General features: G+C 41.7%; 2 protein-coding genes across 4 annotated transcripts; one reads left to right on the forward strand and one right to left on the reverse strand.

Annotated features, from left to right (window-relative positions):
• Positions 1-6187: 6187 nt before the first annotated feature.
• Positions 6188-9502, reverse strand: LOC118101558 (aldo-keto reductase family 1 member D1). Its single transcript, XM_035147453.2, has 9 exons — positions 8296-9502; positions 8047-8214; positions 7838-7954; positions 7637-7714; positions 7104-7226; positions 6882-6991; positions 6608-6773; positions 6431-6513; positions 6188-6347 (listed from the first exon to the last, which is right to left on the reverse strand). Exons 1-9 carry the CDS (start codon positions 8392-8394, stop codon positions 6305-6307), a joined length of 987 nt encoding a protein of 328 aa, XP_035003344.1. The 5' UTR covers positions 8395-9502; the 3' UTR covers positions 6188-6304.
• Positions 9503-10430: 928 nt separating this feature from the next.
• Positions 10431-22251, forward strand: trim24 (tripartite motif containing 24). 3 transcript variants are annotated; one of them, XM_035147457.2, is made up of 19 exons: positions 10431-11181; positions 11962-12080; positions 12210-12357; positions 12740-12869; positions 13647-13763; positions 14068-14182; positions 14282-14428; positions 14519-14633; positions 15273-15412; positions 15608-15856; positions 16121-16243; positions 16369-16516; positions 16657-16714; positions 17132-17258; positions 17776-18077; positions 19594-19705; positions 19847-19921; positions 20147-20308; positions 20418-22251. In XM_035147457.2, exons 1-19 carry the CDS (start codon positions 10908-10910, stop codon positions 21111-21113), a joined length of 3357 nt encoding a protein of 1118 aa, XP_035003348.2. In that variant the 5' UTR covers positions 10431-10907; the 3' UTR covers positions 21114-22251. The 3 variants fall into 3 exon arrangements, with proteins under 3 accessions (XP_035003348.2, XP_035003347.2, XP_035003349.2); XM_035147456.2 differs by having other exon boundaries at positions 10432-11181; positions 12737-12869; XM_035147458.2 differs by having other exon boundaries at positions 10432-11181; positions 12737-12869; positions 15629-15856.
• The last annotated feature ends 802 nt before the right edge of the window (positions 22252-23053 follow it).

The following is a 23053-nucleotide window of genomic DNA, read 5'->3' on the forward strand; positions in this document are numbered from 1 at the left end:
CCCTTTACATTTAAATACTTTATATTTACATTGTGAGCAAGTCCTCTCTACGGAGGCTGCCATGTTGTTTACAGTAGCCCAGACTGGACAAACTAAACACCTTTTGAGTTTTTATGACAACTGAAGGCTTCCACAGGTTCTCTTTCATGTTTGGAAGGGGAGGGTGAGGTGAGTAGTATTCAGCTGCAACATGCAACTTCACCATTAGATGTCACTAAATTCTACACACTGAACCTTTAACATATACAAGTGATGTGTGATTTTAAAGTGTCACACAGCCAAACTGTCCGAGCTTTGTGCTACTGCTGCTGCTTCTATGATCTCGCTTTTTTAGTATTTAGTAAACTGGCACCAAACTTAGTGATTTAAGGTCCTGCTTCTGCTGTCTCTCAATCTTGGCTCCTCTGATAATGTATTTCTGAAATCATAGAAATACAGAAGGATCAGTATAGTGTCCAGCTAGCTTTGCAGAATAACCAAACAGATTCTATTTGTGCAATGTTTTAGAATTTCCTGGTGTTCAAATTTCTGTCTTAATGAACTCGGCAATTGCAACAGAGACCCTGTTCGGGTATTAACATCTGTCCTGAGTCAGCGCTAAGTTCTGGGCTAAACCCAAAAGCTGATCAATCAGACCACAATTGGGAAGTGGTCACATTCTTTTTGCTGTGTGAACGTAAGTGTGACCTGGGCCTCCTACTCAGCTGGCGTCCTCTAACACACTTCAGCGCTACAGTTTCACAATGAATCAAAAGTATTGTAACCATAAATTGATTAGTTTGTCGTCACAGACACACGGCAGAATATCAACTCAACACAGACCAACACATAATGATTTCTATTTCCATTTTTCTTTTTCAAATGAATGAAATCTATCTTCATAGTAGATCTGTGCAGAGCCCCTCCTGACTCCGCTCGCATCTATCAACTCATACTGAACTCAAATCTGGTCTCTACAAACTTAAAAAAACAAATATTTATTTGCTTACATGGGATCCGACCACAGGAAATCCATTCAGGATGAAATCCATTCAGGATACATTTTATGCCATAGACAGACTAAGAGCTGACTACTTGTGATCAAATCTCTCAGGACAGATGTTAATACCAGAACTGAACGGGCCTTATATTTGTTGTCTGGTTAGCTGGCAGACACGAATCGTCCTGTCACCTCTGCCCCTGTAACTTTGTAGGTGGTGTTTAATGCTTTACCGTGGCTCTGCACTCTTTTAACTTCTTCATATTGGAGGCGCTGTGAGATTGGGAACATGGGTGATATCGCCGACATCAGATGCATCATCTCTTGTTTGGATCACCTCGGCCTTAACTCTTGATCTCAGACCAGTCGCCTTTTCTTTGCACATCACTGTCACACCGTCTCCATTACACCGCATACACCAACGCTTCAGTACGAATGTCCACATTTGCTTGTTATATCGCAGCCACGACATCTCAGTTATTTTTTTTACACCCACAAGAGGGCCAGAATGTATGCTGAATGGAATGAACACTGACCAGATGTATGTGGTTGATGCCTTCTGATTCTTTATAGGGCCAGGTCTGTTATGTTTTTTGTTTTTTTTCTTCTTTGTTTTTATGGCTCCCTTTCTTGGTTTGGTTGAATGGGATGGTAATGGATTTCCTCACCTTTGATACTCGCTGTATGAATTCATGGGTACTGCTGAATGCGTCCCCTTCCAGAAGGGTGGGGAGAAGACAAATGCTTCTGTGTGGGCCTGAGCTCTGAGGATGGGTGAGGGAGAGGGGACATAATCTGAGAACTGTGGGGGTGAGTCTGTCCGAAAGACCGATCAGCTTTTTCGGGATCATGATACAGTGAAATTATTTTGTGGCAGATTGTCGCAGGATATTCCTCCATCGATGTAACCCTATTCTCCATGGTGGAGTGTTTGTTTTCTTTTTCTACCTGTTCTTTCCATTGTAAACAGCATTAGCGTACCTGTACGCCTCAGAATATTACATGTGTACCATGCCTTTACCAGCGTCTCCGCGCTTCGCCGCCACGCCGCTGCCTTGCCTTTCGGGGCGACTCACCCCCTTTCCTGACTGAGTGAGATGTGATTGCTACTATAGGCTTATACAATACTGTACATAAGAGTTCACTCTGTGAGTGCACATTTGATAAAGTTTATTTATTTATATGTAAGCATTTAATAATAAACAGACAATATATTTAAAACCTTGGCAAGAAGTGAAGTGTCGGGTGGGCGGGGGAAATGTGGCTTCAGTCCTCACCAACGCGCCAGTTTGCAAAATCTTGCCTGCGCTCTTGTCAGGGAGGGAATATTTTTAAGAAAAAAAGGATGCGTCTGTTGTTTTGGGAATTTTTTGTAAAAAAAATAAGATAAAATAATCAAGACATCCTTGCATGATGACATAATGAGGGTTTCCAGGTTTGGCTGCACTTGAGTTCACTTGGGTTTACATTTGAAATGTGCATGTGTATTTATACACAATCTTCAATAAAGTTGTGTAAAGCTTCTTGTGCGTTCTGTGGTGTATGTGATGTGTCTCATTGTTCATAAATAATGGAGGATACACAAGTTGTCTCCTCAACTCATGGTTAACATAAAGGGAAATCTTTTGCATTATATCCAAACTGGATGATCAGTGTCAAAGCTGTTGTGTAGTTTGTTTTCATCATTATCATGAGAAGCAGCCCACATTTCACTTGTAATACTTTAAATAATAAAGAATTAAAAGCTTTTAATCATCTCAACTATATAAATGTTTTATTTTTCAGGAATGTAAATTAGTTTTGTAGTTTGAGCTTCTCATCTTCCCCACCCTGTCCCACGGAGACAGGCATTCAATCCACTTCAGTTATATTTGTTTTTTTTATTTGTATAGCACAAAAACACAACATGGATTTACTCAAGACACTTCAGTTAATAAGGTGGAAAAACCCAACAGTTCCCACAATGAGACAGTTCCCACAATGGAAGTGGACTCGAAGACAAAAGAGCAGAAACGGGGAGAGACAGGAGCCAAAGAGGAAGAAAATGCAAGGAAGTTGTGATAATTTTTGCATTATCACACCTTAACATCCTTTGTTTGATCTATTTGCATTGACACCATTAATCACCTGTTATTATCCACTATGTGTCAATATGTGTTAAGTATTCATGTCATTGTTATTCACAGGGCTCAATTATTTAATTTTTACTCTGGGTGTTCCTGTCGGATCATGGTAGGGGCTCTCTCCAGTATTAGCAATACCAGTCGGGCAGGAGAGGAGATGTCCCTGGCATGTGCCTGGATCCCACTCTGCCCACCTCAGCTAAATCCACCTCAACAGAGTTGCATTATATTGGCCCCCATGAGAACCAATCAGATTTCAAATGAGGTCAAATCAGAGAAAAGAAGCAATCCAGTAATACTAAGACAGAGATTCCACTTGATTCTTCTACATAAAAGATGATGGTTTCACAGATTTCTTTTGTCTGCCCGGACAGTCTCTGGTTTATCTCGGTTGCTGTCTGACAGGACTGAATAAAAATGTGCAATGGACTTTGGATTACTCCATTGGCTTTTCTATGAGTGCCTCTTTATGACTTCAGTAAGCTCTGAAACAACAGTGTTTTGAACACAGTTCTTTACCTCCTGTCCCAACCCAGGGTCATTTTGACCTTCCACAAAGTATAGGGATCGGTTGTTGGGTGCATGGTTGTTTGGAGACTTCAACTTCTTTGGTTTCCTCAATCCCAGAAGGTTTCTGGTTCTCTTCCAGAGTGAAGGATCCAGTGCATGATGCTCCTGAAACTCCTCCTTGAGTGAGAGCTGAACATTGAGTTTAGTTGTCAGCTCCTCCACCTTTCTCTGCATAAACATTTCCTTCTTAGCAGCCTCTTCATGCAGGAGTCTTGTCTGCTCCTCCATCTTTTGACGGGGAGCTTCCTGCTCAGCCATGAAGTTTTGCATCAAAAGCTTGTCCTCTGCACGAGACTTAATTTCTTTCTCAAGTTCACGCTTAAGGTCGTCGACCTCCTGTCTCGCTGTGAGGATTTGATCTTCATACCTTTTGCTGATCTCTTGGTTTGAAGCTCTCAGTCTATCCAGTTCTTCTTGGAGAACCTGGTTTTTCTCCTTCTTATCCTGTAGCGCTATGGTGAACTTATGATCGCTGATCATATGAGCCACCTTTAACTCCTCATAATCGTTGTGGAGGTCTTTCTTCTTCTTCTGCTTGATGGTGTTGTTGACTTGAGAGGCAATACTGGTCGTGCTGAGGGTTTCAGGTTTGCTGTACTTCTGCAGCCTCTCGAGGTCTTGTCTTGTTTGTTTTTCCCTGTTGATATACATTTCTTTCAGGGATTTCTGTCTTTCCAGCTTTTGGCTGTTCTCAAGCAGCTCCTGCTGAAGCTGGATTCTCCAGTTTCGTTCCATTTGAGTGTTGGCCCTCTCCCGACCCAGCATTTCTGTCACATCTCTATTTTCCTGGCAAGGTATCTTCCACTCCATCCCGTCATCCTCATCTCTATGACCAACTCGCCCAGTGGTTCCAAAGAAATTAGCCATCGTGGTAGAGCTTTCTTTAGCTGGGGGAGTCAGGTTAAATCAGGGGTAGTAATCCTGCTGTTTGTCACTGAGAAAACGTTGTGTGCCTGCGGTTTGTCTCTTCTACTTTCTTTCTCTCAGTGGTGTACCACAGGCTAAAAGGTAGAAATTATTTGAGTAATGTGGCAACCAACATCAAAGTGCATTGACACCATCTACTGTGTTGGTGCACACTGGAGGTTGGTTGGTTGCCTTTGTCTGCTTTGATCTTGAGTCTTCTTTCATATTCTTTCCTGCAGTGAAATTCACATTCTGTGATTCCTAGGCAAACATCAAAGTTAATTGTTGTTTGCCTTTGCTTCAACAGTTTTTTCCCCCTTGCGTGTTTATAGTCAAAATCAGAATCAGTGATTCCAGTGGAAACCCAAAAGCTGTTCCACCGTCAATATTGAAAATCGGTTTACAATGTGTGCCCTATGTGTTAAATAATAAATACCCTGATATTCCCTATCTTAGCTCGCAGCTTCTGGATTTGGAACCCAAGTTTTTAACGAACAGGTTTTACAGCAGTGGTCGGTAACCCGTCGATCGCGATCTACCGGTGGATCTCCCAGTCTTCACTGTCGACCCCCCAACTCTCTGGACTCACTGGCTGTGGTCGCGCCGCAGATCAGCTGTGTGTCGGTTGTCTGTTTTTCACACGCGCTGTGTCCGCTACTGGCGTCTGAGCTGCAGGTTTATCTCCTGCATCTCCTTCAATACAAGTCGGATTATGTACGAGACTAGATGTCAGGACTCTACGGTCTGAAGATGCGCATCTTTCGGCCTGTCGATAACAATCAAAGACCCGTTGGAACAAATGAGTGGATTCAGAAGGTGAAACGCTGGAGTGCTTTTACTTTGAAACGTGTTCGGAAAGTGTTGTAAATACGTTTGTGTCATAGAGAGATACACATTTTGGTTCACAGCAGAATAAACAGAGAAGATGATCTTTCACCTGAGTTTTAATGTTTATCTAATGAATTTATGTCACAAACAAATGGTTGCAACACTTTCTGTAAGCCTTTTCAAAAATAAAAGCACTCCAGAGTTTGTTAATGGAATCCCTTCCCTTGTTTAAAAAGTTTTTTTTATTGTAAAATATTTGCAGGAGCAGAAAGATGCACGGCTTCATACTGTGTAGTACTGATATTTATTTGAGTACAAGGGACTTCTTTCATACAAGGCAATAATCATATTTGTGGCCATATTCAAATCAAAGCCTATATGTAAAAACATTGTGCTGCAGTAGCAGCTCCTCTGCAGAACATGATGTGGAACTGAGAAGCTACATATTGTGCATTGTAAATATGAATTGATATTAATTTGAATATTGTCATTGAATAGAAAAAGTTGCACTACTGCCCTTCTTTGTGTATATATATTTCTTGTACATTTAGCCTTTAACAGAAATTGCAAAAAATAATAAACATGACCCTCCTAAGTGGGTGTTTTGGAAGATATCAGGGTGGTAGATCTCGGCTTACGTTTGGAATTAAAAAGTGATCTTGGGCTCGAAAAGGTTGGTGACCACTGTTTTACGGTAACAAAGATGGGTGGCGGGTAACAGGTGTTACTCCACACACTGAGGCAGAACCGTCAAATGAACACAGAATGGAGATTTACAAAATGCAGTTGTAATAGTACAGTTTATAGAAATAGGTGGACAGTTACAACAAGAGATACAACATGAGATGAGAGAGCAAATCCCCCCTAATAAACTGAACAAGCTTGAAATCGGTGGTGTCTAGTATTCATCATGAAACGGATACTCTGGATGATCTGCCCACCTGTTGAGCAAATAGAGAGAAACGGTCATTATCTGTTTATTAGAGGAGCAGGGCGTCAGTCACGCAGTGTGCATCGCACTCACATGAGGAGCTCCACGAAACGAATATCCTTGTTCAACCCCTCAATTGCCTTCATCTCAGCCTCCGTCAGAGAGAAGTCAAATATCTGCAGAGTTTCAAAAGACATCGATCACAACTCGGTTCGTATTTTCTTCCCTGATATTTCGAGGTGAATGTTTTGGTGGGCCACACAAGCAAACCTGAAAGTTCTCCTTTATGCGAACTGCGTTGAAGCTCTTTGGGATGACCACCACTCCTCTCTGCGCGTTGAATCTCAGGGCCACCTGGGCTGTGGTCTTGTTGTACTTTTTGGCAACCGATACCAGCAGCTCATCTTCCAACAGTGGCGGGCATTTAAGGTTCACCCTGTTGGAAAGACTGGTATTTTACTATGACACAGCAAATTGCTTATCTACAGATGTGTGCCACCTTTAAATGCAGGGATATTACTGTGTGAGCATTCGTCTCCCATACCAGGATGAATCTCTAGATGTCCCCAAGGGGCTGTATCCCACAATGACAATATCCTTCTCCCGGCAGTATTCAATCAACTTTGGCTGAGTGAAATAGGGATGGCATTCAACCTATGTTTAGAAAAACACATGTTGATTGTTAGTTCCTATAGAGAAATTGGGGGTCTATGCAGGCCATGAAGTACAATTCGTTGGTACAGGCGCATCGTTACCGTGTCTGTACCTGGTTTGAGACTGGCTTGTGTTTCAGTCCAGGTTTGTTCAGAATCAGCTCCAGCTGTCGCTTGTTAAAGTTGGATACTCCAAGAGATTTCACAAGCCCGGCATCTTTGCAAGCCTCCAAAGCCTGACAGAGATAAAAAGAGGGCACAGCCAGAGAGCAACAAGTTCAACTTTGGACCAACTGTGTGTTTGACAGGCAAATAACACAGGCTGCTGTCAAAGGTATGGTTCCTGACCCGAGCCCATGTTTATGATAAAATGTCATTTTTTTTGCGTTTGGCATTGTCTGTAAAAAATTAAGTAAACTAAGTAAAGCTAAGTGCAAACAGAAATGTTTGAACTGAAATGCAAACAAGAGCTAATTTTGACTGACATGAGGCAGAATGTGACTAGAAAGACCCTCATGAATATGCCAATTGGTTATACAAACAGTTTTTAAACTCAGTTTTGCACATTGATCACACACGGTGCAGCAATATGTGAAGGTTAGGGGTTTGTTTTATTCTTGAATAGCAAGTAGAGGGCAAGTCTTACCTCCCATGTTGCACAGTGGTCAGTCTCATGATAGATATATTTCCCACTGTCATCTCTGGGGTAGTATGTGTCCCCTGGCTTCAGAAAACAATAGCAATTTTGTAAAAATGACTGAGGAGAAATATCTTTGGCAGTAATGCAATGTTTACAAAAGACAAGCCATGTTTTCGTCCACAGGTGCAGAGGTTAATTTGTTTTTACCTTGAAAGCAGTCGGCATTTCCACTACATAGAGGTCAACATAATCCAACTGTAACGTCTTCAACGTTTGCTCAAGAGTAGGTCGCACTAATTCAGGAGGATGGAATGTGTTCCACAACTGCATGAGACAAAACAAAAGCTGTAACTTGTTACAATAAGTGTAGCGTTCACCGTGTAGCCAGTAAGCTGTAACTTCACAGAGAAACAAACCTTCCCACAGTAGAAGATGTCTTCTCTCTTCACGGTTCCATCTGCAATTTTTTCCCTTATCGCTTGTCCCACCTCATGTTCGTTGAAATAGACCAAAGCCCCATCAATGTGTCGGTACCCGGTGTCAATGGCCACTTTAACTGATTCATATGCAGTTCCTTTAGGCGTCTGTCAGGAAATTGTAAAACTCAGTGAAATATAGTCTGCATGTCCCATGGGTAATCTGGGTAAATATATATTGTGTCTTACCGTGCGAGGGTCTCCATATGTCCCCAGTCCCATCAAGGGTATGCTGTTCCCATCACTTAGAGGAACGGAGTGGCTCTCAGCTGTGAGGTTCATTCTCATCAAAGTGTGACTCTTCGAGCCGTCACAGCTGCATGTGTCCTGGTTTAGAGCTCAGGGTTGAATACGTCATTCACAGCGACAAGATAATTCCTGTTCTGCTGCACTTTGACACTGTTGTGGCTCCTGATATAACAATATAAAGACTCTGACTCCTCCCAGGACGGCAGGGCTGGACTGTGACAGCACCTCGACTAAATGTAGGTTGAGGCTACAATTTAGGTAATGTTTGCAAATGATATGAGTTGAAACAATGTTGATAGATGTTGCTCAGGGCAAGTCAACATAAGGTTGTAAGCGTATTTAGCCCAGCGGTTCGCCAACTCCAGGACAGCATCCCCTGGGTTAATCACAAAAAAAACAGAGAAAACAATATGTTGTTTTAAACAACATATTGACAGCATTTATGTCAATACCGTTTAAACTGCCAACATCTCATTATCCAGTGAAAATTACGATTTGGAATTTGCATGATATTTGCTCTGCAGTTTATCGTTTCAAACAGTGTTAAATTAAACAGAGTAAGACCTCGTCTTTCTGCTGGCTCTCGTAGTCCTGTCTCTTTCATTCATTTCATATCTTTTACACTTGGTGGTAGGATGTAACTAAGTACATTTACTTCATTACATTACTTAAGTATCTGTAATTTACTCAAGTAGATTTATTTTCAGGTACTATTCACTTTCACTCCACAACACATATGAGCAAATATCTGTACTTTCTGCTCCATTTCATTTGACAATGCATTGTGTTGCATGTTCACACTGTTTGTTTATTTTATATTTGTATGAGCAACCAATAAGAACTTGACTTACTTTTACTCAAGAAGAAAAGGTAATGTGGTGCTTTTACTTGTGTACATTTGTTTCTGTTCATTTGTCCTTTTACTTATGTAAAATGTTGGAGTAGTTCCTCCACCACTGTTCACACTTATATTGAAGGTCATTATTCATAAATATATGAATAATGACCTTCAGGATTTGGGTCAAGAGGCTCCTAAAAACAAGGTGTGTGAGATAAACTACTGCACAGCTGTGGTATTTAAAGGTCCCGTGTGTGAGATTTAGGTGAAATGGAACTATTGGCAGAAATTTAATATAAAATTAAATTGTGTATTTCATCTAAATTGTACAAATTGTTGTTTTCTTTACCCTAGAATGGGCCTTTTCATATTAAAATACTTTATATTTACATCGGGAGCAGGTCCCCTCTATGGAGGCCGCCATGTTGCTTACAGTAGCCCAGACTGGACAAAACAAACACCTTTTGAGCTTTTATGACAACTGAAGGCTACCACAGGTTCTCCTTCATGTTTGCGAGGGGAGGGAAAGGTGAGAAACGCAACCTCACCACTATCACTAAATTCTGCACACTAAACCTTTAAGTGTGTCAAATACACAGGGGCCACAAAGGGTTAGGGCCACAAAACACACACACACATACACATACACACACAAAGGGGGGAAATATGATTAGGGCTAACACTTTCTTTTAAATGCACTTTATTCAGGTCGGGGGGGCCAGCGGGCGACACCGACAAGGGCGGAGAAAGTCAATATTTGTAAATTACATAAAACATTTAGGGAGTAGCATTAAACCAGATAGAAAATAATTTTTGGAGTGATTGGTAAATTGTACTTTCTGAGTAGTTTCATAGAAGACCTTCGTTATCAAACAGCTGACCCACATGTATAATACCATTATTAAACAATTGATCATAAGGTAATGACTGGTTCTTGTGTGCGGTATTGGGTTTGTTCCAGATATAACATTATTTTAAATACTATAGTTTCATAGCAGAATTACTTTAAGAAGCAGGTTTTTTTAAATATCGCTTGATCCAGTTTATTTTGAAAGCGTTGTTGAGGGAGCTACAGTCTATAAAATTGAACCCACCGCTGGTGTTTGTATTCAGAACTACATTTACGCACAAAGAGGGGTTTTATTTTTAATTGTTTTAAAGGTTTACATGTCGCTTTGGGACACATTACAACGGGGGAACAGACCGCGACGCGACACCAGCACAGTCCTACTGTCTCTTTAAGACACCGCAGGGGCTTGTGGGTATGTACATCGGTTGTGTTGTGAGAAGCCAGCGCACAGATGGTCGCTTTTCCCCTGGACCCATGAGCCTCTAAACACTTTGTATGTAGCCTCATTTTAATTCACAAGGCACCGTGCGATATTAACTGTTGCCCGTGTTTAATAGGAAGCGCAACAAACGCGGGGAATTCATTATTTATTGACTCTCAGCATATGTGCACTTAAATCAAGCTAGCTCGCTAATTTAGCTTCCAGAACGGAAGTCACTCTCAAACCAAAGCGGTGAACGTACCGTCCAGTAAACCACATTTTGCCGTGTTAAAATGGCTGCGTCTTTAATGTTGTGATGGGCCGTGTCGGTGTTTATATCCCCTGTCGGGCTGGCTTCAGTTAAAGTCTGAGGCTCGCCTTTGTTTTCAATCGCACCGCTGTATCGATCGGTTGCCTGTGAAGATCGCTGATCGGGAGAAGACATGGACGAAGGCGTCGATAATGTCGACAACGACGACATTGTCATCATCGTGGAGAACGAGGCGGAAAGTTTGCCAGCCCAGGAGGAGAGGCTCAAGCAGCAGGGCACCACCGGGCTCATGGACACTTGTCCCAGCTGCAAGTTGAGCTTCCACAACAGGGAGCCCAAGCTGCTGCCGTGCCTCCACTCCTTCTGCAAGAGGTGTCTGCCGCCCCCCTTCCGGAGCGCCGACCCCAGGCGGGACTCCCAGGGGCAGGTCGACAACAACAAACCACGTGAGAACACATGCCCGGTGCCACCTGTCAGTGTCACGATGCAGTTGTGGTTCGTGACACTGGTAGATTGCGACGAAGCAAGGATAGGTGTGATGCATGCTGGGATATCCTGTATGTCTGACAGCAACACGTTAATATTATAGGTGCTTATCACTCGAGATGTTCCCGTACTTTTCTCCTTCCCAGTACAGATCGGCTGATAATTATTACTCCTAAATCTTACAATAATTCTGCACACAGTCTTGTACTTTTGCCTTTTTCCATAGGCTAATATTTTTTGGCTCCAGATCTAATGTTTTATGGTCTTGACTCATCTCCGAGCGGGTTGAGCTGGTTCCAGGCTTAAAACTCTTTTTAGTGTCTGAACTATAAATGGAGAAAGGGAATGTGGAAATTAACTTCAAGAGCCAGAGCCGTTGTAAATGTGTGTGGTCAACAACGTTCAGGCTCCAGAAGCAGTACTTGCCAGTGGCCGTACAGCTCAACTGCTGTTTTGGAGCGGCAAAGTAGAAGTGATTTCCAGGAAAAGAAAACTGGAGTTTTATCTGGTTCAAACTATTTAACTTAAAAGACGTGTTATTGGATCAGTACATAGATTCATGTCCTCGCATATGTCCGATCTTGCATTTTAGGCAGTATCGGACGCGTTTCTCATGCTGGTATCATTGTCGGAATATCCTTTAACTAATAGCCAATGCTGTACATTTATTATAAAACATAATACTATGTAAGTGAATAGGATGTGACATTTTGAATGATGGATCTGGTCTCTTGCTTCAGTGGGCGCCATTCGCTGTCCGGTATGCAGACAGGAATGCTGGGAGATGGACGTGCTGGATAATTTCTTTGTCAAGGACTCTGCTGAGATGCCGAGCAGCACTATGGAGAAAACCAGCCAGGTCACCTGCACATCCTGCGCCTTTCCTCTCACATGAGCAACAATTCAGCTTCATGAAACCACTCTCCCCAAAACTACATTGGTAGTTTTTAACAAATTGGTTGTGTTCTTTCTACTTGTGTTTTAATAGGTGTGTATGAGCTGCGATGACAACACAGAAGCAACAGGTTACTGTGTGGAGTGTGTGGAGTTTCTGTGCTTGACGTGCATTGAGGCGCACCAACGGGTCAAGTTCACCAGGGATCACACCATACGACAGAAGGAGGAGATGTCTCCAGGTAGTGTGCGTGTGTGCACAGCAATTCTCTGAAAGAAAAGTATATAACCTAAAAGTCGTCATCTGCATTTTTTTTCTGTACTTAAGTTGGCACATTAATTATTCTGTAGTTAAGTGATAATATGAATTCTGTCAAATGTTGATTCCTTTTTAGTATTCTGCAAACCACTTAAGATGCTGTGGACTGTGGGCTATATGCATAATGTCAGACTTCACTGAGGAGGGGTTATTTATACACTGAAGAAATTCACTGTGCATAATTAACAGTATGGTCAACATGTGAAGAGAAGGGGGAGGGTGTTGATAATAAGCATACAAAGGAAAAGTTAAGCTGCTACATTTAGTTGTGAAAGTAAATATACTGTTCGTTTGTATCCCAGAAGCAGTTGGCCTTTCCACACAGAAACCCGTGTTTTGTGACATCCACAAGCAGGAGCCCCTGAAGCTGTTCTGTGAGACGTGTGACCGACTCACCTGTCGAGACTGTCAGCTGCTTAAGCACAAGGATCACAAGTATGTGCCGTCCTTTTCCCCTTAACACAAAATAGTGTATTTTTCTTTGCATCTTTGGCTCCTTTCAGAGATGCCCTGAACTCCTGGTGATCTCCTGTCATTCTCCAGAGGGGCTGTATGTGAGAATGCAAATGTCAGAATTGTGGGTATTGATGACGTTTCTAACAAGTGATGGACGCAAACATTTAAAGCCAAAAAGAATACAATATCTCAGGATGAAAAAGCAGCGCCCACACATGTAGAAGACACAGACTAAGATGTCAAGAGAGCTTTTGGTGAAAGGGCCCAACACCAGTGTCAATGTGGTGTCAACAAAAACCGTGATCTCTGCAGCTGAATTATTACTTTACATCTTGCCTCTCCCTGCTGCACCAGCCCTCACCTGAATACCCCTGAGATTTCTGTGTTGCTGTGAATGCGTCTGAGCAGAGAATCCCCTGCTGCGTGGTCCCTGTGAGAAAGGCAACCTCCGGACCCAATTGTGGGGTTGTTCTCCGGTTCCTTTTATAGCTTCCTGTGGAGAAGCAGCTTGTTACAGCATTGTAGATAATTTAGCAAGCCTGCTTCCAATTTCAAGCAAATCATTTCCCCTTGTCATTCATAATGTGCTGTGCGTTAAAACCTGTTTACTGTCAGAAACGGATAAAAATACATTTAGGTGTCAGTATTTCTTTTAAAGCCCTATTGTCTGTTCCCAAAAAATACCCAATGATTAATTCAGGAGAAGGATTTTTTTTTTTCCTGTTCATCACCCACTTTGATCTTCTTTGTGTCCAGCTACCAGTTTTTGGAGGATGCTTACAGAAACCACAGGCAGTACCTGGAGAACATGACGCAGCAGTTACAAGAGAAACGAAAAACCATTGAAGAAGTGTCCAGCTGTATCAGCAACGGGTAAAGTTTGTTTCTACAGCTGTGATCGTAATTTGGACTAAACCTGAATTTACCCAGATTACCACAAATCCTGCTTCGTAGTACAGGCCTCTGGTCTGAACAGGATCTGTTTTATATGCACTGCAGGTGTAATAGAATGTGTTTAAAACTTAATTTCAGCAAATCACTTGCCCAAGAACACTGAAATGCTGCTTATATTTAATGAGACTTTAATTTCAGCAAATTTAACGATATTCAAAAGATGTTGGGTCAATGTAACGGATGATATTACAGCTATTTTTCATTTTCTGTTTGATTCTCTCAGACTTCAACAAGTTGAGGAAAACCGTAAGTCTGTAACAAATGAAATAAAGAAGTCCATCTGTAACTTGATCATGGAGATCAACAGGAAGGGGAAGATTCTGGTTAACCAGCTTGAGGTACCGTGTTTTTTTTTTTTACATCTGCATAGTGTAAAAAAAATGACTTTTTCCAAGTCAATTGTGAGATAAGGTTTTTCTGATATTTCATGATCTCAGGGTCTAACTAAAGAACATGAGCTGGGTTTGAAAAAGCAACAAGACGACGTCAACTCTCTGAGTCGGCACCTCGATCATGTAATAAGCTTTACAAAATGGGCCACAGCCAGCCACAGTGGAACAGCTCTGCTGTACTGCAAGAGACTGGTGAGTTTTTACAATAATTACTTGACAAAATGACAATTCTGTTATGATTTCAGTGACGCTTGTTAAATTTCCCTCTCTGTTGTCTCCTAGATCCTTTACCAGATCCATTACCTGATGAGAGCAAGCTGTAATCCCTCCATCGTCCCTCAGAGTACTGTTCGCTTCCAGTGTCGCTCCGGTTTCTGGGCCACTAACGTAGACCTTGGTAAGAATCACATTATCAGAAACTCTCACTATAAGTGCAATTAGCAGTGATGCTGGCTGAGTGCAGAAATAAATAGACTTTAAATAAAGATTGACGACATGGAGGCTCTCCAGAAGTGAAGCTCAATGTGATTAAAGGTTAGACCCAGAATCCTTAATGATCAATGATGTTAAAATATCTACATCAGAGATTCTTTATTTACTCTACCTGGTGCTTTGGGAGATATACATATCAAATAGATTTTACATAGTGTAACATTTGGAGAAAATGTTAAATACATAAATACAGAGAAGTAAGTGTATTTGATCAATGTAATGTTTTTGTGAGACCAGCACTAGACATTTTGTACATTGTAGAACATTGCTATAAAGTCCATTATTGATTGTTGATCGTTGTTTGGTCATTAATGGAGAACTTTTACACATCAAAGTCTGTTTATAGTTTTTCAGCAGTTAACTGATTTGAGGAAGCAGTTTTTGACAAGAAAAAGATGAAATGTCAAGGTTGTGCTGCATCGATTTTAATCCTTTACAATAGTCCAAAGCTAAATCATTCTCCTACTCCAATGAACTGTGTGAGTCCCCATCAATCAGAGGACTGGGTTATTATTCATAGTTCTTATTTGCTTGTGTTGTCCAGGTTCTCTGACGGTAGAAAGGGGCCCGGGACGACCGCCCATCCCCAACCACCAAGCTCCTCCCAGAGCAGAGGCGGCCGCTGGAGGTCTGTCGCTCTCCGCTCAGCAGCGTCAGAGCACGCTGGCCCAGCTCCAGATGCAGGTAGTGGTTTTGATTCCCTGACAAGTTAACTAGTCATGTGTAAAAAGTAAGGGGATAGGGGTAAATATTTATTTGTACTCTTTGCTTACCTCTCGAGTACTGTGAAGTGTTCGTCGTGCTCTTTATCTTTTAAGATCATAATTAAAGTACAGCCTCTTCCAGCACTGAAACTGTTCAACCACCCCTCTGTCCAAGGTTGACAAGCTTTCCCAACAGTCCCACAGACAGCCCCCTCCCAACCACTGGTCCTGGTACCAGAACGTCAGGCTCCCGGGACCCCCTTGCCCACCGCCGCCAACGACCAGGCCCGTCCACGGAGGATCCTCCCCCTCCCAGGGACCCCTAGGTTTGCCACAACCGGGACGCAGGTATGGGAGTTCCCACCCCAACACGAGAAGTCCCACTTCCTCCATGCTTCACAACACGGGATTCACACCTGCTCAGGTAAGTGTAGGTTTGAAACTGGATGTATGGGTGTGTGTTGGAAATTGGACAAACTTGAGCTCCTTGTTTATTTATATCAAACTTATCAAAGATTGAAATAACAGAAAGACTCTTAAAGAATTTCTTGTACCAATGTTTTATTCAGCATTGTGTCTTAACCTTTAGTTTATAGTATTTTTAAATCCCTACAAATTAATAGGACTAACTGACACTAATTTATACAATCTGAACTAAGCTTTCAACTTATTTTTTTTCCACATCTAGTCTCTGAGAGATCTGATCAATAGCTCCAGCTTCCCTCCTAAACCCGGGGATGTGTTGCAGGGTACTTCTCGCTACCCACAGCCTCTGTCTGCCGGAGCAGCGACACAGATGTCCCTACATCAGGTCTGTACCCGAGGGACCGAAGAGATTTTCAGTCTGACATTAGCAGGATTTTTTTAACGTCTTGTGTAACGATTGTGTAATGATGACGTGTTAATTACACCCTATATTTGCTTTGTTTTCTTCAGAGGGGCATGCCTGAGTCCTCCTTCCTGAAGAGGAGTGAAGCCAGCGCAACTGTCCCCTCCATCTCCATCTCCATCCCCAAACCCAGCTACGTTCCAAATCTCGCCTCAGCATCCACAGATAAAACAATCACACTTAACCACATGACAGGTCAGTGTCTGAGCTGCAATCGAGCCGCAGCCGAAACAATCTCTATGAATATGATAAAAAGATTAATGAATCTCAGGTTAAGCTTTTCATCACAATTTCCAGATTTTTAAAGTTGTTTTTTATCATCCTCTTTTCTCTAGTTCAAGGAAGGCAGAACTCCCCGATGGCCAAACCTTCGTCTTCAGACCGGAGCACAGGGTAAGAACAGATCCTGATAAAACAGGGCTTTTAAATTGTCAAAGTTTAGTTTTCAGGACAGTAATTGAAATAACAAATGTTGCTTTTATCTAATGCATATTCTCGATTTAGCTGTATCGCATCATGAAACTGTTGACTTTTGTCAGATTTTTTTATTCTGAGGTTTGATTGAAATTATTGTAGATTGTGTCACTTTTTTGATAGCCGTTGTTTTCGTCACTGTTTACAATCATTATCTAAGCCTAGAATATAAAAAATACAAATGCAATATGTCCTTTTTTCGTCACATGTAACTTGACATTCAGAAGACAATCTGATCTTTTAAACCAGCTGAAGAAACCAAGGTCAATGTGTATTTTTTCAATCTAAATTGGTCATTATCTTCTTCTCCTGTCTCTGACAATCTGTGCGATGAAGGACGTCTTCCTGGAAGCAGAGTTCTGAGCCGCCGTCTGCCCCCTCAGCCAAGCGACGAAGAAGGACGTCCCCTGGGCCCATTATCATCATCAAAGATGAACCAGAGGACGAGGATGAAGTTCATTTTGTAAGAAAAATTATATTTAGTTGTGTAATATGTTGTTAAAGGTGCCCTAAAGTGGCGCAGTTTTAGTATGTAGTGGTTTGTAAAGCTGCTTTCAGGTGTCCAGTGAAATTTGGACATTTTCCTGATACAGAGGGTCTGTATCTGAGAGTCAGTTGCTCCAGACGTTTTCGTCTGCCAGCCCCCCAGTAAAAGGGTGTGTTGATGATGTTTCTAACATGAGACAGATGTGAAAGACGCCAAACAAACATGTCAACTTTGAAAGACAACTTGATTTGAGAGCTTTTGGCGATACGAGCTGACGCTGGTGTCGATGTGCTAATAAACTTATTTATATACGACATATCCAGATCAGATTTTCTTTACATTTAGTCTGAAAACAGCTAAAGTTAAAGGACTATTCTGTCTCCTTCATTGTTAATCAAAAATAACAAAAAGTCCTTGCTTTCTAATTATCTCTTTTTTTACTGTCAGTCATTGTAACTTGATTGTATATATCCTGCATTTTCATTGGCTACAGGTGCAGTCCAGCGTTGGGTCCAGCCTGCCCGACAGCAGCACTGGGGCTCAGTCAAATCCCCGGCTTCAGCAGAAGGTGTCTGTCCCAAACCTGGTCCCTGGATCAGAGTCCAACACTGGGAAAGAGCAGTGTCCTCAGCCCGTTACTCAGCCAGAGTCTGTGAAGAGAGCGGAGCCGGAGGAAGATCCCAACGAAGACTGGTGTGCCGTGTGTCAGAACGGAGGAGAGCTGCTGTGTTGCGACAAGTGTCCCAAAGTTTTCCACCTGTCCTGCCACATCCCCACGCTGAACGAGTCCCCCAGGTGAGAGACAAGACTGTCTCGCGGTGACACGGGGATGTCAAACATTTACAGCGTATGTTGGGTGCCACCACAGGAATTAATAGGAAGAAGTTAATAAATAATATGGTACCCGATGGAGAGTGTGATTTTTGAAGCTTTACTAGCTGCACATTTTGTCTAAAAAACATTGATCACAGTTATCCATCCATTCACTTCTCCAGGCTCAGGTCCCAGAGGTAGGATATCCCAGACCTCCCTCTCCCTAGCCACACAACAACTGTAAACAACAGTTAGTTATCTTTTTTCAATTATTTCTTAATTAGTCTTCAACTTTTTAAAAAGACAATCAACAGACACAATAAAGGAAAAGAAGAGAGGAGAAAAAAGACATCTCATTTATTTTTCAGGGTATAGGTCCGCCGTTCCAATTGAAAGGTTTGAATAGATAAAATGTCGAGCGTCTCTGAAGCGTCCAATCGAGCACGATGTATATCTTTGCTTTGTATATTATACCAATCCGTTTCATAGAGGGTGTAGTGTTCCATCGGTGAAACGTCCAACATGTAGCTTTCCTAGGAATTCCTTCTAAATAGTTCCAGTGTTATTGTGTCCAGAACATATTGTGCTGTGGGTTTTTAATCTGTGCTGGAGCTCTCACAGCTGCCTTGTCACAGCTCTCACAGTCGTTAGTGGTCACTGGCTGACTTCAACATCTGCTGCTGCTCAGTGGCTCAAATTGAGCTTTGTGGGCTTTTGACAAAGTAAAATAACAGACGAAATAAGATGTGACGTTTGATGATGCTCACTTTCATTCCACCGAGACCTGACTTCCACGGCTTGGTAATGTGCACAACTTCGTCTAATTCCAAAACAAAACAGGAGGTTGAGGGAGTATTTCCAGCAAGAACTTCAATCTACTTTCACTTACCTTATCATTGTTGTAAATGCCATTCATCTAACAATATATAGAATATTTTCAGCAGTGTGAAAGTGCAAAGTGAAGATAACTAACTAACTTTCAGTATTATTAATGATGAAGTACAGAGATTATATGGGTGTTGGTAAGTGATTTCAGGTCAGTTTCACTTTCCCTTGTACTTACTTATTTAAACTTGACAGCTCAAGTATTTCCTTTTTTTTTCGAACAACTTTTTAACAATTACAAAAATCAGAAAATATACCTCCGTCACATTTGATTATATTAAAGGATTATGAAGGAAGATCTGGAAAGCACAGTAGATACACTAATGCAAATACTTGAGCAAAGAAAGTAAATATAAAATGTTTTCATTTATGTGCTGTCTTAAGCATTACACCTCCTCTTGACACAATAGTTCCTGTATTTCTTATCTCTTATTGTAATTAGAGTAGAACTAATTAGAGGATTCTACGTGAAGGCTAATGATGAAGATGCTGATGAGCTCTTCTCCAGGTCACAGACTATGTGCTGACGGCCCTGTGAGCAGAGTCGGTACTGTGTTAATCCTCACACGTGTCCTGACAGCTCTCGGTGTCCTCACATCTCTCCTCTCCTCAGTGGCGAGTGGTTCTGTTCATTCTGCCGAGACCTCGTCTCACCTGAGATGGTGTATGACTCCGACAGAAAGGATGAGGTCGTCTCTGATGGATTCTCACCGGTCAATAGAAGGGTACGCTCACTCGGTTTCCACATCTTCTGTTTATATAATAATCCTTTTGTTAGAGACCCTTATCTTCCATCAAAATCAAATGCCTTCTCCTGAACAATTTGCATGAATGGAACCTAATCTTCCCTCCTTTTATTTATTCAGAGCTGTGAGAGGTTGCTCCTGCGTCTGTTCTGCAATGACTTCAGCACTGACTTCCAGCAGCCTGCTTCTCCATCGGTGAGGCTCTGTATCCAGTGTTCTATCAGTAAAATTAAAAACTAAAACTCCACTGGTTAGAAAATAGAACTAAACTGGTCATGTGTCTGCTGGACATTTGATTTAAATATCTGATGGGAGGAGTGGGATGTATCAGTTGCATATTTTCCAAGTTTAGCCATCCCTTGCTAGCTTTTCCTGGATTACCAACCCTATCTCGAACTTTGAATTATTTTCCCCATGTAGGAGACCAAACGGTACAAAGAGCTGATCAAGACGCCGATTGATTTGTCGATAGTGAAGAGGAGACTGGAGTCTAAGTCGCAGGACGGTGAATATTATATGTGTCTGGAGGGATTTGTCGCCGATGTCAGGCTCATATTTTTCAACTGTGCAAAATATTACAAGGTAAAGATCACGTTTTAAAAAATAAATAAATTAACTTAACTAACAATCATTCATGGGCTCAAGTACAAACTTCCTCTTTCATTGTCCTTTCTGTGCACTGACTGTCCAGGTGACCTCAGAAGTGGGGAGCGCAGGCGTGTACTTGGAGGAATACTTTGAGGAGCAGCTGAAGCTCGCCTACCCAGATAAGATCTTCCCTGGTGGCAGGGAAGAGCAGATGATCCCTCCTTTGGAGGACGAGATCGACGAAGATGAAGAAATGATGGCAGAAAATGTGGAGCCCATGAGGGATGACAAACCAGAGAGTCCTGCAGGACAAGGAATCCCCCCTGTGGAAGAGGATTTGGCTCCTCTGGAAGAAGCGCCGTCCGCAGAAGAGGAGGAAAAGTTGGAAACTGAGGAGAAGGCAACCAACACGAGCAAGGAGGAGAAGGAGAAGGAGACGGAGGAGACGGAGACAGAGGAGAAGGAGACAGAGGCGAAGCAGACAGAGGCGAAGCAGACAGAGGAGAAGGAGACAGAGGAGAAGGAGACAGAGGAGAAGGAGTCAGAGGAGAAGGTGTCAGAGGAGAAGGTTGCCGCCGCTGAGGACGCCACTTCTCTTACAGAGGAGGTAGAGAAGGATGAGAAGACTCCCGTGAAGGAGGTGAAAAGCCCTCTCGCTGCTGATAGTGACACAAAAGACGGGGTCGCTCCCTGCTCCCCAGAGGAGGACAACCCTGACCTCCCTGCAGAGAAGACTGTAGATGCGGCCGAAACCCAGGAGGAGGAGGCGGCAGACACAGCCAAAGAGGAGTCAGCGTAGATGGTTGACAACGGAGAGAAAGTGGAAAAAAGAGGATTTTAGTCTTCCGCAGAATCGGCCCCAGTGGGGACCTCCATGTGCAGCAATCAGATAGTTTTTGTACTATGTTATATTTGCAATAGGGGGGAAAAGCCTCCTGCTTTACTGAAGAGACGTGTTTAGTGAGAGTGATGCACATTTAAGGGACTGAATGAGCCCTTTGTGTTATCGCTATACAAAGGTTACAGTTCTGTGATGATGACGACACTTAAGAAGCACACAACTGTTTGTTGATAGGATCATGTGTACGTTATCATCCGTTACCTTATCACTGTATATAATGACGCCATGAACTCAAGGCACAAACGCTGCAGTTGGAATAAGGAAACAAGACTTTGGATCAGAAATGCATGTGCGATGTCTTAATATAAATATTAATGCCTCTGTTTTTTTGTGTTTATAGACTTGTACCAGCCACCTGGCTCATAAGCAAGTGGTGTTTTATTGCAATAGTATTATTTTCTATTTTATTATTTTGATATGCTTCGTATCCAACAAATAGGGCTGCTGTATATACTGTACAAAGAAGTGACCCACATATCAGTGCGACGATGAGATTGAAAACTTTGTGGGAACAAAACAAATTGTTATTGTTATCACGGTTAGTTTTAAAAAGAAATGTGGCCACTTCAAGGTCTCTCACTCCCCTGAATCCCAAAGATGATTCATCACGCAGCCGCCTTGTTGTTTCTTCACGGACTTTTATTTATTGAAATATTATCGCTCTGAGATTATTCAGAGACACAATTATCATTTTGTCCTTGTCAGCCTCTGACAGCGGTGTGTTTTCCAGATTGTGACCTTGTCCGTCTGCATCATTAAAAACATACTTTTATGTCATCTCTTTGTTTTGTTGTTCTCGCTGAAATCCTATTAAATTGCACACGTTTAGTTAAAAACCCTTTTGACTGTTAACTAAACCCTCCTGTAAGATCATAAACTCACCTGAGATAAAAAAAAAAGTTATTTTTAGTCCTGTCATCACTTAATTACAAACCGACTCGGCACTTGATCTGTAAATGAACTCTCCACAATGTTGAGCATTAAAAATACCTGCCTTTACAATATTTGTAATAAACAGTGTTACATGGAGATCTGATCACTGTTCTCATCTTTATGACAATACACACACACTGCATTGACTTCTATTCATTGTGGACAGCCTAACATAAACACTGACCTCAACCACAAACCCAGAAATTATGTTTAGCCTCATTAGAACTGGGCTTTAGTCCCCATTAGGTCCACTGGTCCTGACAAGGTCGTAAAGAGTTTACTAAAATGAGTACAAACACACACACACACACACACAGGGTCATATAGCTTTTAGTTTTGTACTTTACAAACATTTTTAATTATAACATTGCCCATTTAAGCCAAACCTTATTTTGAAAACCAGACCTATATAAGATACAATAAGGGAAAAAACCATATACAGTCTATGGAAAAAACACGTATGCTAGAATGTGTATTTTATTATTATTTTATTTTATAGTTAATCTCACTGCAGGGACATTTGCAGCAAAAGGGACGTTAAAAATACAAACAGCAAAAGCAATAAATAAATAAACCTGCAAACAAAGGAAATTGAAAAATATATAAAATGCAAACTGATTATTTAAAGTGTAACAGGATTGGACATTAGTTTGTTAAATTGCAAGTCACACAGACAAATGACAAAACAGCATTAAAAAAAATGCACAAGCAAATAAGAAAAAACAACCAAACAAAAAACACAAGTAACAAAACTAATGAAAAAACACAAAACATTAGTTTAGTCTTATTTGCTATTGATTTGATTAAATGCTTTTTGTGGTGTTTTTGACTTATTGTAGTGTTTTGTGATTTATATGTTGGATGTTTGTGTCTATCTGCCTGTGTGTGTGTGTGTGTGTGTGTGT

The sequence above is a fragment of the Hippoglossus stenolepis genome, chromosome 22, assembly GCF_022539355.2.
Source record: "Hippoglossus stenolepis isolate QCI-W04-F060 chromosome 22, HSTE1.2, whole genome shotgun sequence".
In the NCBI taxonomy this organism is placed as follows: Eukaryota; Metazoa; Chordata; class Actinopteri; order Pleuronectiformes; family Pleuronectidae; genus Hippoglossus; species Hippoglossus stenolepis.